This window comes from Ceratotherium simum, chromosome 2, assembly GCF_057802395.1.
Source record: "Ceratotherium simum simum isolate JZ-2026a chromosome 2, ASM5780239v1, whole genome shotgun sequence".
Lineage (NCBI taxonomy): Eukaryota > Metazoa > Chordata > Mammalia > Perissodactyla > Rhinocerotidae > Ceratotherium > Ceratotherium simum.
The window spans coordinates 19,954,760-19,973,004 of record NC_141901.1 but is presented as its reverse complement, the minus strand read 5'-3'; the positions used below and the strand labels follow the sequence as shown (position 1 = coordinate 19,973,004).

Here is an 18,245-nt window from a genome sequence, read left to right as displayed (position 1 = left end):
AGCTTGGAGTGGGGGGAGAAAATGGGGAGTTATTGTTTAATGAGTACAGAGTTTCTGTTTGGGATGATGAAAAAGTTTGGAAATAGTGTTGATAGTTACACAACACTGTAACGTACTTAATGCAACTGAATCGTACACTTAAAAATGGTTAAAAATGGTAAATTTGGTTATGAAATATTTACCATAACAAATTTTAAAATGATAGTGTGTTTGAAGGCCCTCACCACATTTAGTGAGCCTTTGGTTCCTCAGTTGAGGTGGTGGTTATAGAAGTTACTTAGATAATACTTTATGAAAACTTGGTTGGTAGTGATGGTAAACAGTACCCACCCCTAAACACCCACACACACACACACACACTTAACACACACACAACACTACACTCAATGCTCTATCAAATACCTATAATTATATTTTGCAAAGGATTGCACATCCAATGAATTTACTAATGATGCAAAGAGTTTACATCCTCCCATACTGACAGATAAAAACACATACATTCTCTAAGCATAAAGCTTATATTCACAAATAACTGTTTGCTTAAAGACAAAATTTCAATTAATAATCACAATGGGAATTTAGTTATTTAATGCAACCACTAATCTAATGTCACCAATAAAATCTAAGCAGTTATATCACAAAACCAGGGTTATATTCAGTGGACATGCATTAATAGTCTATACAACTTAACATTATACCAGAAAATGAATTGAATACAAAATTTCCCTTGATTTTTGGTGGTTTTCAAATTTCATGGCACAGATTACCAAAAAAACTATAAAAACAGATTTTAAATATTTTCAATAAAATGGTAAAAAATCGAATAAACCTTTAAGTTTTCATAACGGGCTGAAGTATTTAAAACATCAAGCTGGCCCCAATCTGTCAAAAATGACAGATAAATATTTACAATGACTAGGCAGGCTTTAGTTACAACGGGACTTGGAGGACTGACTACTACTCCCTGGCAAAAACCCGTCAGGGTTAATTTCTCAATGCAAACATGTCTTTGTAAATACTGTGATAATATAAACTTGGAAACATACCTGGAATCAGGACAGGGATGAAAAATAACACACAATCTTACTTCTGACCTGTCATCATAAAGCCTTCTGGCTCCAAACGCCCAACACTGTCCCTCAATATAAAACTAAATTAAGAAGAGTAGAATGACTTTACCGTACTGGCTGACACTCTTCTACAGAACTATCTTTCACTACATATCAAGGCAGGGCTCAAGCTCCATTAACTTGCTTCTCTAGAGTGTAATCAGCAGAGCACCAAATTTATGAACTGATATGGTAACCCAAAATGCTAAACACTTTTCAAACAGAAGCAAACTTTTTCCCCATTGTTAGTTCTATGTGCCATGTTATTCTTGAAACTTAACGTGGCTACCAATAAGAAAAGAATAGGGAAGCTTTGAACATATCTTGTACTTTTCATCAAGGCTAAAGTGCAAAATATCTCCACATCTCTGGTATTTTAATAGGAAAAAACATCACACATAATAAAGGAACTGAAGTGACAGCAAAACTAATACAAAAAAAGACTTCTTTAAATATACACTTGAAGACTACATAAGACCAAATTAATTTTTCTTTCTTCAGTGAAATCTGTACATGAACCAAGTTCTCACAGAAGTTAAGATCTTGTTTGATTCTCTTTCCCAGGATCAGAAATTCTAAAATTAGAGGGGAAAAAAATGGAAAAAAATAACATTGCATGACAATGGACACTAAGTTCATAAAGAACATTCTTTTTTTAAAATGAGATATTATGGAAGAAAATACCATGAAAATAATAATCCTATGAGAATTGTTTTTTAAGCACAGTAAATTTGAGCCTTGGTCTTCAGGAAGATACTACAGCTTATATAGAAAACTATAAATATACAAGACTCCAGGAAAAAAAGTCAAAATACACATTATTTAACATTCTGTAGGCCTAAAAAACTTTTGAGGGGAGGAAAAAGGATGGCCAACTGAATCTTCACTTAAGAATACAGAACTATGAAAAATTCCTGGGTCAAAAGCTCTAAGGTGCTCCAAATTGGAACCACCATACTTTGTGAAAACATACAACTTAGATATATTTTTAACAGGAAAGAAAAAGTACTAAATAATTGCAGTCCCTTCCAAAAAGGAAATCTTAAATTAAGGGAAAAAGATTCTAATAGTGTAAACGAGTCTGGCTCAGAAAGAAAACTGAACAACATATCCAAGATTCTGTCCATAAAAGTAATGATGGTACATCTTTAATATTAAAGAAATAGGCTATAAAAAAGTTCATTCTCAGAATTGGTTTTAGTAAAAGCTCATTTGTGCTCCTTTGTGGGTGCATAATAAAGTTCCATGGGTTTGTTCACTTTCCAGTATTTCTCACTGACCAATTCCAAAGAAAAAGAGCCATTTAATACCTAAAACGAAAAAAGAAAGAATGAATTATGAAAACTGGTCAAAGCACAACAATAGTGAGATGGAACAAACATAAAAGTCCATCTCTTTAAAAAAAAATCTTAGGATAAACCGCTTGTCACTTATACTATTCATAAATAAACAAAGGATATCAAAACGTTAACCCCCCTGTGGCACTTTCTCTTTCTCTCAGGGTCTCAGGGTCCTACACAATTTTATTAGACCCCACCCCACCACTTGCCACTCTCAGATGGTCAATGTGCTCCCAGTTTCAACACCCTATTATTTTAAATACTCACAGTGAACTGGCCACTGGCTGTTGCTATGTAAATGGTATATTGCTTCTCACTGGCTGTATCAAGGTTCATCTGGTTTGATTCTCCTTTGCTTCGAAGTTCTTCTAAAGCTAACCTCACAGCCAGATACTTCGATAAGTGATCAACAGTGGCATTACCTGAAGTCTTTATGTATCTGGAAAAATAAATAATTAAAATTTAATTTCTAGATTAATGATAACAATGTACTTATAGAATACACTCCTAAAAAGCTATATAAAACGTAAATGTCTCAATTATTGACAAAATAATATCAGAAATTTATTCCTCTACTATCTAAAAATTTCTTATTGAAAGGTACAGAAGATGGGAAAGTATACAGATCCCTGTCTTGTATACCAGGCCACGAAAGCTCTACCTACCTTACCATCCATAATACATGACATAAAATGACAAAAATCAAACAAACACATACAGTACTGAGAGGGGGGAAAAAAGAACATACCTTTCAACCCCAATGATCAGAGTTCTGCTGTCAACAGCAGCAAGGAGAATATAAGAATATAAGCAAATTTTTTATTGTCTAAGAATTAAACAATTTTCTGATTTTTAAGCCTGAGCATAGAAGTGCTAACCTTGGGATTTTTTTAAAGCATGGTATACCGGTAATTCAATCACTCAGTGAACAAATATTTGATGCTTATCTGCACACAATGGCAGACCCCATGCTGGAGATACAGTGGTAAAGCAGCCATCCTTGCCAGCATGGATTTTAGAGCCTACTGGCACCCGTTTCATTGTTAAGGAATTTAAATGATCCTTTTTTCCTCCTCTAGGAGGGTCATTCCTTTCAGTTATGCAACTGTGGGTGGGAAGCACATGAGGAGCAGAAAACAACAATCTAGGCAGCCAAAATATAATTTTATTTATTTATTTATTTATTCCCCCCCCCAAAGCCCCAGTAGATAGTTGTGTGTCATAGTTGCACATCCTTCTAGTTGCTGTGTGTGGGACGCGGCCTCAGCATGGCCAGAGAAGCGGTACGTCGGTGCACACCCGGGCCACCAGCAGCGGAGTGCGCGCACCCAACCCCTAAGCCACGGGGCCAGCCCTAGGCAGCCAAAATATCCAAATGAACCCTGGCAATCAATTGGATGACAAATATTGCCCTTATTTCTTATGCAAAATTGCCTTTTAAGTCCAAATTAAAGATTCTGAAAGTCAGATAATCTGAAACTAACCCGCACACTTACCTTGTCTGTGCACTGTCATCTTTTTCCATAAGTGTGGGATGAGGCCTGAATACTAATTCAATTTCACTAGCACCATCCATTACTGGATCAATTGCCACTGCTGCATTGTTATTATCAAGCTCAAGCCCGGAATCATCAGAGGTTTTGGTCCGTTTGTTACTGGGTCCTGCTTCCTGATTGCTGTGTGTGGATGCATTACTACAGTGAGAACTGTCACCATTGTCTTCTGCTCCACTACCGTTTTCAATCTGTTGCTTCTTGCCTCGCTGTAATCTAGTTAAAGGGAAAAAAGGGGCCATGGCGGTTGCATAAAATCTACATTTAGGCCTTTTCAATGCATCAATTTTGAAACATTTATTGAACTTTAAAATTCTAAAAAAAATCTTGATAATTGAATTTGCTCCCAGTTGGATAACAGCACTCATTTCCCACATGTCCCTGAAAGGTCTAGAGAACCTTACTCACAGACAGGCAAACATCGGCATGACTGAAACAAATGTTAATATTCACATAATACTTTTCTTTATTGATTATAGGAATTATTGGCAAATCTTTATTTGTATTTTGATAATTTTCTTTGTCATGAGATTTTAAATCTAAAGAAAGACATGATTCAGATATGAAAATTTTAAAGTTCTGAGGGAAGATATTCATGTGTCTTTAATTAGAAATCCTTAAGGAAACAACATTTAAGAGAAACAGTTAAGTACTCCCCCCTGCCGACCTCACCCACAGTCTGCTAATGCAATGCAGAATTATTCTAATGAGGAAATTGAGATGGTACCTAAATAAGCAGCATGGATACAGAAGCAGCTCTCTAACAAGCTCAAATATCAACAACCAGTAACTGGGCAAGGCACACTGTGTATATATCTTATTTACTTGTCAAAACAACCATCAAGGCAGTTAACATTACCATCATTTTATAATTGAGAAAACCAAAGAAACTGGGATTCAAGGCCCCTGGTTATAAGCTAGTAAGCACCAGAACTAGACCTAGGACATGATACACATTCTTTCTACCACACTGCCTCTCTCACTACCTGTATAAACAAGAAAAAAGGAGTGATATATGATGAGTAAGAAATATGCAAGAATGACACGCATTTCTAAGAACAGTGTCATCATTACAAGTTTACTACCAGAACAAGGAAACAACAGCCCACTGTTTAGGAAAGATGCTCAAGAACTCTTTTGCTTTCTTTCAAAGAAACAAAATACTACTTATGAAATCTATAGAGCATTTCAAAACTGAGGGAATAACTAATATGTTAAATGACAAAACTGTGATCCAAAAAGATATGAACACACATAATGAAATATTATTGTTTTAAAAAGGAAGGAAATCCTACACATGCTAAACAGGGATAAACTTCGAAGACAATGAATTAAGCCAGTCACAAAAAAGACAAACAGGTATGATTCTGCTTACATAAGCTATTTAAAGTCATCAAATACACAGAAACAGAAAGTAGAATGATGGTTACCAGGAGCCAAGGGGAGGAAATGAGGAATTATTATTTAATGGGTACAGAGTTTCAGTTTCATAAAATGAAAAGAGTTATGGAAACTGGCTGCACAACAATGTGAATGTACTTACACTACTGAACTGTATACTTACAAATGATCAAGATAAATTTTATGTTATGTGTTTTTTCATCACAATTAAAAAAGATATGAAAAAGCCAAAATAATGAAACAAATAAAACTTAGTGCAAATATAAGAGCTATACTTAAATATTTCCTAAAATCCACAAATAAAGCAAAAAAAAAGTTGTTTCAGTTGACTATAAAGTAATCTAACAGGGTTACTTGTCTTGATGTATTTACTTTTATCTCACACATCTTTCCTTTTGGTTTGAGGTGACTGAGCTAGATTAATGTAATTTCAGGCAGCAGTCAAAGAATAATGTTCAGATAATGGAGATCAGTAGCCTATTATATTCTGAATTTATCAAATCATATCTGTAATACTGCATACTGTTCTAGAGGTAGGACTGCACCAACAAACTTGAACATCGCATGAGGACAATAAAAGAAATTAAGAATGCAAATATTTAGCCTTTAGAAGAGCATATAAGAAGGCGTATCTATATGAAATTATTAGAAGAACTAGTAGACAGAAGTAGAATTTGAAATAAGTGTAGAGTCCAACATAAGTATTTTAACAAACACAGACCAAGACTGCTATACACAAGAGACAAACTTTAATTCAATATAAAGGAACAACTTTTTTAAAAAAATCATGCATACAAAAATATTTACTGAGCAGCTACTTTAAGCCAAGCATGGTTCTATGTACTGGTGTTAAAAGAATCAATATTGCTGACACAGTCTCTACCCTCTTAGGGCTTATATTATTCTAGTGCAGCAGATAACACATGCATGTTCAGAGAATGATAAGTTCTGTGGACAAAGATGAGGCAGAGAGGGTAAGAAACTATGGAGTCCTGGAGTAGAAGATGGGAACTTAGCAGACATCTGAAGCAAGTGAGAGTGTGCCATGTGGATTATCTGGAAGAAGAGGGTTCTTGAAAGAAAGAACAGTAAGTACAAAGGCCCTGAGGCAGAAGCATCCTTGGTGAGTTTGAAGAATAGTAAGGAAGCTGTAATAAAGTTGTCAGTCAATGAAAGGAGCTCCTATCATGTACTCTCACCATTAGAAATGTTCAAGCAAAACCAAAGGACTATCTGTAAAGGATTTTGCAAAGGGGATTCTTTTTCCTGGTAAAAGACTAAATTTAACAACCATGAAAGTCCCTCTAACTTTTAGGAATGTGTAACTTTTTTAAAATAAATACACCCAACATTTAATACTTTTACATTGCTAAATAGAGTTGTAGGTCAGTTTAATAAACTGTCATGCACCGCATAACAACTTTTCGGTCAACAATGGACCTCATATATGACAGTGGTCCCATAAGATTAGTACCCTAAAGCCTAGGTATGTAGTAAGCTATACATCTGGGTTTGTGTAAGTGCACTCTATGATGTTTGCACAATGACGAAATCACCTACCGATGCATTTCTCAAAACGTGTGCCCGTCGTGAAGTGATGCATGGCTGAAGTTAGAATGGAGCACATCTTTTAACCTTTAAGCCAGTGGTTAAAGGCTGCACTTCGAAACCACTTCTGGAACCTTAAAAATACCAAGGCCGGGACCCCAATCAAAGATTCTGACTTACCTGGTCTGGGGTGATATCTGAGGCCCTGGGATTTAAAAGCATTCCAAGGGATTCTGACGTTCAGCCAAGGTGAGAACCACTAAACTGGGATGGGGCTTTATTGGCATCCCCTACTTTGGAGAATGATGACTCTCCCTGAGGCCTGAGTATATTAGGAGATGTCAAAGAGGAAAAGAGAATGGGGGTGAGGAAAGTGCCCAGCTTATGTGGGGTCTTGACAGCCATCATGAAGGTCTTCTAATCTGAATGTGAACAGAAGCTATTAGAGGCTTCGGAGCAAAGGAGAACGATGATCTGACTTGCAATTTAACAAAATCACTCCGGCTGCTGTGCTGAGAACTGACTATGTGAAGATAAGCATGGAAAGCAGAAAGAACCAATTAGGAGGCTATTTCAATACTTCAAATGAAAGATGGTAGTGACCTAGACCAATCTGGATATATTATGAAGAAAGCTAAGAATATATTTATTCACAGATTGGAATACAGAGTGAGAAAAAAGAGAGAGGTTAAAGGTGACTCCACAGTTTTTGGCTAAAGCAAGTGGAATGATGGAGTTGCCATCAAATGAAATGAGTAAGAATGAAGAGAAGTGAGGGGTAAGAATAAAAAGTTCAGTACTGGACATGTTAAGTTTGAGATAAGGAACAGCTAATGATATACAAAGGAAACCAGGAGAATATGATCTCTTGAAAGCCAGGTGAAGCAAACTATTCAAACAGAAAAGAGGAATTAATTGTGTAAAATGCTGCTAAGGAGGATGGAGTCTGAGAATCAGCGATGAGATTTCCCAATATGGAGGTCACTGGTAACTCTGATAAGGGTGATGTGGGGGTGGGGATGAAAGTCTGATTAGAGGGGGTTCAAATGGAATGGGAGAAGAACTGAAGATAGTGAGCATATACTACTCTTTCAAGGAGTTTTGCTATAAAAAGAAGAGGAGAAATAGAATGGTAAGGGAAGGGAGAAGTAGATACAGGAGAGGGTTTTGCAAGATTCTAGTATTTTAAATGGAATACCTCATTATGCCTGGAGGCATATACTATACCTGCATGAAAAGGTAACCATACGGAACTACTATGGTATTTTTTTTACTGCATTTTATCTTTTTCAAAATGGAGGCTGTTGAGTAAAATACTTAATAAAGTAGTCAGAAAAATGGCCAACCTCTCTGGGCTTCTTTCCCATATACCTGTTCATGGCCTGTATCTTTAGTCCTTCCTCAATGCTGTGACTGAGTGCTTGCTGATTATTGTGCTTGTTGATCCTGGCTAATACTCTCTCTTGATGAGCTTCATACTCATCACGACTTGGATAAATTTTGCTGATGAGTGCATCAAAGTTTGGGTCTGGCCTTAGTGATCTTTTGGAAACCAGCTTTTTCCGACAGGTAGGACATTCTTTATTGCTAAAAAAAAAAAGAGGGGAAAGAACATACAACAATGCTAGTATCTTTGGGCTTCTTGATAATTATCATCTTTATTCTAATACCTTTACTAAGTTACAGAAATTTAAACTGATTAACCTGCATTTCCTTGAAAATTTGACTAATGGGTAAGCAAGATTCTGGAAACCTTAGATACTCTATACTACTTGCCAATAGAGAAAAATCTGAATACTTCCCAATGATAATTTATATAAAACCATTTTTTTAAAATTTTTATTTATTTATTTATTTTTCCCCCAAAGCCCCAGTAGATAGTTGTATGTCATAGCTGCACATCCTTCTAGTTGCTGCATGTGGGACGCAGCCTGAGCATGGCTGGAGAAGCAGTGCATCAGTGCGCACCCGGGATCCGAACCCAGGCTGCCAGCAGCGGAGTGCGAGAACTTAACCGCTAAGCCACGGGGCCGGCCCCTATATAAAACCATTTTAGAAATAAAAATCTATTCTTTCCTAATATAAGTCTTCCCTCTCTGATATCCATGCCATACAAGGAAAAACTACCCACTAATATATATTAATTTATATGTTATCAATTCTTTTATTAAAATAGCATTCATAAGGATATAATTTTATGTACTTAAGAAAAGGGAAAACCATGGTTTCATGCTTTGTAATTTCCTCAAAACAAATACTCATCCTAAAAAGCTTCCTAAATTGTATAAAATTAACTGTTTCAAAACAAAAATTCTCCAATAATTAAAACCTAGAGTTCAGAAAACTTTCCAGTTCTTAAATGAATACTTACAGGGAATCTATTTCTTAAAACCCATAGAGCACTGTCCTGGTACAATTTAAGCACCTAGTACAATATTTCAACATACCCACTTCTGAGGGCTGTGATAATGCAGTCGGCACAAAAACGATGTAGACACTCCTTTGTAGTCATGGTGTTCTTCAACATATCCAAACAAATTGGGCACATTAATTCACTGTGGAGACTTCGAGGTGAAACCACAATTTCCAAGCCATCTGTTATTGCCTCCTGTAAAAGAGTCACTTTAAAATTAAATGCTATCCAATTTTTTTATTATGGACAAGTTCAAACACATGAAAGTATTAAAAATGATAAAAATGAACATCTATGTACCCATCACCCAGCCACCACCATCGTCAACCCACAGCCAATCTTGTTTTAGCTATAATCTCCCCCAACTCCCCTCAGCCCCACCACCAATGCCTTACATAACTGCTTTTATTTTAATGCTAAAGATAACATATTAATGTATGTAAAAGATTACTAATGGTAAATTAGCCTAGTATAATAAAAAAAGCATTGAGCCAGCCCTGATGGCCTAGCAGTTAAAGATCCGCAAGCTCTGCTTTGGCAGTTCAGGCTCGGTTTCTGAGCATGGAACCACACCACTCGTCTGTCATTAGCCATGCTGTGGTGGCAGCTCACATAGAAGAACTAGATGGACCTACAACAAGAATATACAACTAGGTACTGGGGTTTGGGGAGGGAAAAAAAAAAGAGAGAGGAAGATTGGCAACAGACGTTAGCTCAGAACGAATCTTTGCCAGCATAAAACGCACTGAATTTGGAATCAGATACCTAATTTGGAATCTAATTCCAAATTACATTCAGTTTCTAGTTCTAGCCATATTAACTAGCTATGTAATTCTAACTAATTATTTAACATTGTTTTCTTACATGCAAAATGAGGAAGTTAAGGCTAAATGAACCCTAAGAATTCTTTTGTCTTCAAAAATTGCACCATTTTGATAATAAATTACATATTTCATGCCATCCATTAAAAGATTTTAAGATTCCAATACAAGTATTCTCTAATTTATATACAGTTTAACATGATTTCATTTTAAAATCACTTAAGAACCTTAAAAAGTCTTAGTCCACAGAAGCAGTTGTATACAAACTGGTCAGGTTCTCAGGCTAACCTACAAACTGATTTAAACCACAGTACATCTGAAGTATAACAAGTATTAGTATTTCTGTCACGTCTAAAAATGTTTCAGTGTGAAAATGCATTTGCAATTCCAATGCAGAATTCCAGGACACCTCTCCTAGCTGCAGAGACATAAGTGTCTCCTAACTCCTACTGTCTTCACCACCACCACTACCCACTCTTCCCACAAGGTGGCACTGAGAACAAAGATTACCTAAACTCTACAGCCACCACTACTGGCTCCTATGGATTGAGGAAAGAGGTCTAGTAGGTAGCTACTGAAAAGGAAGATGGAACATGAAAAGATGCTCAGCATCACTAATTATCAGGGAAATGCAAATCAAAACCACAATGAGATGTCATCTTACACCTGCCAGAATAGCTATTCTCAAAAGGAAACAACGAGTGTTGGTGAGGATGTGGAGAAAGAGAACCTTCATACACTCTTGGTGGGAATGTAAACTGGTACAGCCACTATGGAAAACAGTACGGAGGTTCCTCAAAAAATTAAAAATAGAACTACCATAGGATCCAGCAATTCCACTTCTGGGTATTTATCCAAAGAAAACAAAAACACTAATTAGAAAAGATAGACGCACCCCTGTATTCATCGCAGCATTATTTACAATAGCCAAGATACGGAAGCAACCTAAGTGTCTATTGATAGATGAGTGGATAAAAAGATGTGAGATATATATATAAATATAGACACACGCACACAGAGACACACACAATGGAATACTACTCAGCCATAAAAAAGAAAAAGAATGAAATCTTGCCATTTGTGACAATATGGATGGACCTAGAGGGTATTATGCTAAGTAACAGAAATTAGACAGAGGAAGACAAATACCTATGATTTCACTTATATGTGGAACCAAAAAACAAAACAAATGAACAAACAAAACAGACACAGACTCGTAGATACAGAGAACAAACTGGTGGTCACCAGAGGAGGGGGGGTGGGGGGGATGGGCAAAACAGGTGAAGTGGATTAAGAGGTACAAACTTCCAGTTATAAAATAAATAAGACACAAGGATGTAATGTACAACATAGGGAATACAGTCAATAATATTGTAATAACTTTGCATGGTGACAGATGATTACTAGTCTTGCCACAGTGATCATTTCATAATGTATATAAATATGTCAAATCACTATGTTGTATACCTGAAACCAATATAATATTGTATGTCAACTATACTTCAATTCAAAAAAAAGTAAAGGAGGATGCAGGTAGAAATAAGGGGGTTCCCATATATTAGTGACACTTCCTGCTTCCACTGGCTCTCCGTCATACTTGCGTTTTCTCTTTAAAGTCGAAGATTGATGACTCCACAAGGAAAGACATAGAAACTATAGATATTGCCCATAATGGACTCAAGAAAAATATGTTTACATTTACAATAATAACTACCACTATTATCGAGTGTCTATTATGTTTCAACCTCTCTCTATAAAGCACTTTCTGTATTTTATTTTACTAGTTTAATATGTATACAAACTTTTGATTTAGGAATTATAACCTCCATTTTATAGATGAGGAAACTAACACATAAAGAGTATGATGATGACGCAGCTGGTAATCAAATCTGTCCTCCTCTTCCTCTTTAGAACTTGCCTAACAAAATCCTAACCCTGTATAAACTCAACCATCCATGTTCTCCATGCCTGTACCTATGCAGGTGTGTAGCACTGTGGGGGAACAGAGCGGGCAATCACAACCAGAATGGTATCACTGAAAACGTCATCAGTCTCAAATGGATGTTCAACACTGCTCAGCAATTGGTTTCTCTAACAAACTCGTTCTTCCTTTCACTACAGTATTTTACACCCTTTCTTCTATCTGCAGACCTTCTTCCACCTGAACGTTCAACAGATTACCTTACCTCAAATTTCATTAAAAGAGAGCTCTCTCATTCTCTCTCTACCAAATCTTTATAAATCGTCTTCTACCTTCTTGTTAACAAGGAGAAAGTATGCCTGTTCCTTTCAAAGGTACATTCTTCTCAAGCATATCTCTCTTTTGAATATTCTCTTTGCTCTCAGACATCAAGCAATCTCTCCCTCTCCACTAAATCAGCCTAGATTAGTATCTCCACAGGGTTGCTGCATAGTGAAAGGTGAATGATGGGGGGTGCGGGGGGGACACAGCTCTATCTCCCATCTTATAAACAAAACAAAATTTAAAACTCCCTGATTCCATGATCCTCTCCAGTTTTTACTCTACTTCTCTGCACAGCCAAACTCCTCTGAAGAACTGCCTATACATTTTCACTTTTTCCCCCCTTCAACATAGCACAATCTACTCAAGTGAATGTACTCTTATCAAGGTCATCATGGATATATTGCCAAACCTAACAAACACTTTTGCATTCATCTTACTCATCCTCTCAGTAGCGTTGAACACAATAACTGCATCCTTCTTCCTGAAACATTTCCTCTTAGATTTGATCTCCTCTCTCCATCTCCAATTTTTCCTTACTTTTCTTTGGCTATTCCTTCTCAGTCTCCATTGTGGCTCCTTTTCCACCACTTAATTTCTAAATGTTGAAGCTCCTCTGGATGAAGTTCCTCTGCTCATCTCTCTCTAGGTGATCTTATCCATTCTCATTGCTTAAAAAAATGTGCTGACAACTCCTAAAATTTTATATTTAGCCCAGACTCCTCGTTAGCAACTCTGCCTGCCTGTCTCATAGGCATGTCAAACTTAAAGTGAGTTCAGTTTTAAGCATGTTTATCTCCTTCAAACCTGTTCCTCCCCATCTTTCCCATCTTCACCTTCTCAAAGCAGTCTTCCCTCCTGCCCCTCACCTTGCCCCGTTATTATTTATTACAGTACCGACGACTCTCCCTTTACACAACATCTCAAATGTGTAATTCTGTGGATATTTACTTGTTTGATGGCTATATACTCCAGGGGCTGGTGCCACATCTGTTTTATTCACCACTTCACCTACTGCGTGGCTTAGGACCTAGTATAGATTATGCACTCAAATTATTTGTTGAATCAATAAATTGTTAACCAAACATACACAAATCAGGACTGCTTGTATATAATTTACTACTGTCATGTTCTTTCAAGTTTTCCTTTTCTAAAAAATGTATCCCAGTTTACATATGTCTCACATGTCCCCTAAGTTATCTTAGTCCACATTACCTGAGGTGTTCGTTGTAATTCATATAAACTGAGTTCCCATGTTTTGCTTAAAGGTTGAGTTCCATTTGTCTGCACAGCCTGAGACATTGCTGGGAATAAAAAGGAGAGAAAAATAATTTTAGTATCTGAAAGGGAAGTAAATCTCAAAACTGATTTTTAGGAATTATGAATCCTGAGAATAATAAAAATAGAACTTACACACAGGCTCCTCAAAAATGAAAAAGAAGAAAAGCTCAAGAATCTTTCCATTTATAAATATGAGCTACTTCAGAGCAAGAGACTATCACTGATCTCTGAATGCCCAACAGCTGGCACACAGAAAGCGCTTAATTATTACCGCATGTATAGAAAACTGCCTTAACCCAAAATAATGTGTTTCTGAAATTCATGGTCATGGAACTTAGAACTAAGTCAGGAAAATTTCAGACTCTTCAGCACGGCCATCTAGTCCAACCTTTGCCAAAGATATAAAATGAACTTTAGAGCACTTTAAACTACTGGTCATTCTGCTTCTACTTGCACAGCTCCACTTCTGAAAAATCCCCTACCTAATAAGTCAGCTTATAATGTTCAGAAAGCTCTTCCTAATGCTGAGCGAGCCCCAAACTGCTACCTATTCATCCTATAGTTGCTCTGTGGAGGCAAACTGATCACGTCTAATAATTTTGAACATGACAGCCTTTCAAATATTTGGACAATGTTATCATATCCCACGTGATTTTTCTTTCCTTTTGGCTATATATCCTAGCTCCTCCTATTGCTCGCTATTCGACACAATTTCAAGGTCTCCTCACCACCCTGACTCATTAGTTCTGCCTTTCTTCTTGTTACAAATGAACTGAACAACATAAGGCCAACTTCTCTGCTGGTCTTTGACTAGGGGGATGGAATCTAGTACACATGTGAGGAAGACGGTCTCAGGAAACTAACTCCTCTACGGCATAGGAAAAAAAAGGGGGCTCCAGTCATTCAAATATTGAGCAGGTGTCTATCATTAGCCAAGCAAAACTGTTCTAGGTCCTTGCCTCAGAATTCATAGCCTAAAAAAAGAGAAATACAGGTAAATAGCTAAACTATAGTCTGACAAAATAAATTCCAAGCAGCAGTATGGAAAAAACAATATGGAATTTCAGAGGAGGATTAAGGAATTTGAGGAGTTAGGGAAGGCTTCAGCAGAGATGAAGTAAGCCTTAAAAAATAAGAGAATACTACACTGGGATGGGTTCTAGGCAAAGTAGAGCAGCATGTATGAAGACAGGCATGAAAACCAAGTATGCTTGTGTTTGGAAGCTACTGGATGTTTTAAACAAGAGAGCGACATGATCAAATAGTTTCACAGAAACTCAAGCAGTAGTGTAGAAGGTAGAAGAATAGATGTAAGTAAGCATGACCAATGAGGAGACCATCTGAGTGATATTAACTATCAGAACCAAAGCAGTTAAGCATGGACAAAGAGAGAGAATTAGACAGATAGACCATTAAGTGATATATACGACACTAGTATAAGAGAGAAGGGTCAAATATGACTTTGGGAAAGCAACCATCCTTTACTGAGATAGAGAACACAGATAGAAGGTGTGGGTTAGAAGAGAAGTAGAGTTGCTAGACAACCTGAGTTCCAGTTACTTATGCACCACTCAGGTAGAGTGGTCCAGTAGACAGTGAGAAAGAAAAATCCCACACTTGCCTTAAGACATAACCTGCACAAGCACACTAAGTCATATATTCTACACTAGCACGTAGACAACGAAGGACACGATCTATTTGTATCCAGGAAATGGAATTCCTCACTTTGAGCAGATAGCATTTAAACAGACCTGCTCCCAAGAACCCACCCAATCAGCAATTAGCTCTACTTTACTTGATAAGTAAAAGCACTTCATTGAAATTTAACCTAAATTCTAGCGCCATCTAAAATTCTATGTATCTTGTCTCCTCCTTTACCCAAAAGCTACATTTCCACATGAAGTTTCTCCCTTGCCTAAGCAAAAATTTAAACAAATATGTCCAAACTTTTCAGATTTGAGTGAATCGTGGTTTTTGTTTACAATTTTGAGGCTGTCCACTGAGTCTACCTTAAGGACTCTCATTCATTTTGCTTACCAAAATTAGCGGAATCCCAAACAAGCAAACATTGCTTGAGCCCTCTGTGCTTGAAATACAATTCTCTTTCAGCTCCATCATGATGCCTGATCAGTGTCCCCTATTGGGTAATCTGAAATCTGAGCAATTTTTCACAGATCTCTGGCCACTAATCTAGCTGCATTTATTTGTTAATCCTAGGATTACTAGCCTTTAGTGCTTTGAGCATCCCTGAGTGCTTTGACTCCACTCTCTGAGAATCATAAATAGAAAAAATTTTTGTGATAGATAAATAGAAAAATTTTTTCTCCTTGGTGAAATACTGTCTTTTCTGTATCATTCAGTCTTCATGAGGATCAAATGATGGCACAGACTCTACATATTGCTATCTAGTCAACCCTTAGAGGCTAACGGATACAAGAGTCTCATTAGACCAGTATCTGTTCTCTGGAGCAACAAACTTTGCTGTGAGTCCCTCTAAAAACCTTCATGAAGAGATTCTCGAAGAGAGAGATCACTTTAATGTAGGAGGCCTTTCTCCTTCATTTCTAAGCTCTGGGGCTAAAGGTTAACAGACTATTAAATCATGGGCCCTAGCCACCATTTTATAAGCATCACTTGATCCTATCATAGTTTTTGTACCGAAGTGGGTTTCTCTGTGTCTAAGCTGCAAACTTCTGGCAGAATTCCTGCCCCTTATATACACTCTTGGTATAATCCTAATTATTTTGCTTACTAGGCTAGAAGGCATAATTTCTACAAGGATGATTTATAATTACCTGAGCTATTACTGGGAATTTTGGACATGTCAAAGATAATACAACTAAGAGAAGTTCTAGAAAAGAAAGAAGAAGTAACCAAATAAACAATGCCAGCCTTTTTGACTGGTATGCTGAGGCCTCAAAATGGTACTCTGACTTTAAAACAGCATCCCTTTAAAGATTCTCTAGCAAAAGCCAAAGAAAAGAAAGCACTCAAATGATCAGAAACCTGCCGTCCTTATGCATCTAACATTATTGTGTTTTAGTATCCCTCTGCTCCCCTCTACTGCCCTCCCCTAAAATACTAAATGAACTATCCTTTCCTCAAGGTCTTCCCCAAGAAAACAACCAGTGACCCAATACCCATTTAAAATTGCTACAATGGTGAGTAAGCCAATGGAAACTAAATTAAGGCACAGTTTAGGGTTGAGCTAACAGTCATAAGAAAAGACCTTCTAAAACCATACAGCAGACAGACTAATGATTTGCTACTGAATTTCACATTTTATTAGACATCAACTGTCCAGGAATCCCAGGCTTATACTAATGAATCCATTTACTTGTAGCCCTTCAGATCGATAAAAATGGTTGAAAGCTGACAAACGGCTGGAAAAAAATTTAAAAAAAAATGTGCAAAACATTCAACAGAGACTACAGAGAGCAAGAAAAGTAGGATGACACTTACCTAAGGCCTTTACCTAAGGCCTTTTCTGGGGCCTTTCCTTTAAAAGTTAGAGTAAAATTCAAGGCTGTAGACAAGCAATGGAACAATAAATAGGAGACATGAGAAATTAGCTTCAAAGTGGTCAACCTATGCTGTGGGATAGATCCAAGAGGCAATGTAAAAAGAACTCGCCCTTTCTTCTTGTTAACAGGCTAAGACCTAAATACAGGACTTAAAAAAAAAATTGGAATGGAAAATTGCGAATTTGGATAATCTCCAACATGGGGCTGAAAATGTTAGAAGAGCTTTAGAAAACTGACAAACTATGAACTAAGATACACATACGATCCTTCAGATAAAGCTCTCAAAATAAAAACAAAATCAAAAGATCCTTCGGCCTCTAAGTATTAAGGACCTATTCATAAAGATACTGGCAGATACAGCGATCAGAAACATAACGGGAAGAGGCATTGTTCCATATTAGCAAATAAAGGGGGTGTGTGTGTGTGTAACGAACAATGGCCCCAAACCTACCCAATGATTCTCCTCTGAAGGCTGGAATCTTAATTCCTGTTGTTGAATTCAAGGTGAATTACCTATAAATACAGACAGTCTGCATCCGTGTAGATACACGTGCCATTATTTCTACCATGAATCCTACAACAACAAAATCAATCCCTCAGAGAACTAAAACTACTCAGAAGGAGGAATTCCTAAGAATTCAAAATCCTAACCCATGTCCCAACCTGTAACTGTTACCCTGGGGCCAACTATAAACAGAATATTCCTTTCTTCTGTCTCTAGAAAGCTCCTCCAGCAAATTAATAGGAACTGTCAAATAAACTATTCTGCTGAAGGCTTGTTTCTAGAGACACTAGTTCACCTACACATAACCAAATTATACCTGATTCGGATATTTGTATTCCTGTGGCAAATAAAATTCAGGAAGTAATTCACAATTTAGTTGTCGTTCCAGAATTTCCTGGTATCATTTGGAGAAGCTCCATGGCTTTGAAAAGTTTTCCAGTCTCTCTGTTTCTATCTGTATTACAATCATATGTTCCCTGGTATCTAGAGTCTTAAATGCTACTGCATG

The 18,245-nt window shown here is 37.0% G+C and overlaps 1 protein-coding gene across 3 annotated transcripts in view; it reads right to left on the bottom strand.

The window, feature by feature from the left end:
• Nucleotides 1–571: 571 nt before the first annotated feature.
• The window catches only part of RNF2 (ring finger protein 2), a 46,965-nt gene continuing 29,291 nt past the window's right edge, over nucleotides 572–18,245 (bottom strand). For all 3 annotated transcript variants that reach the window (XM_087438883.1, XM_004424928.3, XM_087438891.1), the window contains 6 exons: nucleotides 13,643–13,731; nucleotides 9,399–9,559; nucleotides 8,323–8,538; nucleotides 3,946–4,218; nucleotides 2,717–2,888; nucleotides 572–2,419 (listed from right to left, as the gene is read on the bottom strand). In XM_087438883.1, coding sequence (XP_087295009.1) covers nucleotides 2,318–2,419; nucleotides 2,717–2,888; nucleotides 3,946–4,218; nucleotides 8,323–8,538; nucleotides 9,399–9,559; nucleotides 13,643–13,729 — 1,011 coding nt within the window. In that variant the 5' untranslated portion in view covers nucleotides 13,730–13,731 and the 3' untranslated portion in view covers nucleotides 572–2,317. The remainder of the gene's footprint in view (nucleotides 2,420–2,716; nucleotides 2,889–3,945; nucleotides 4,219–8,322; nucleotides 8,539–9,398; nucleotides 9,560–13,642; nucleotides 13,732–18,245) is intronic.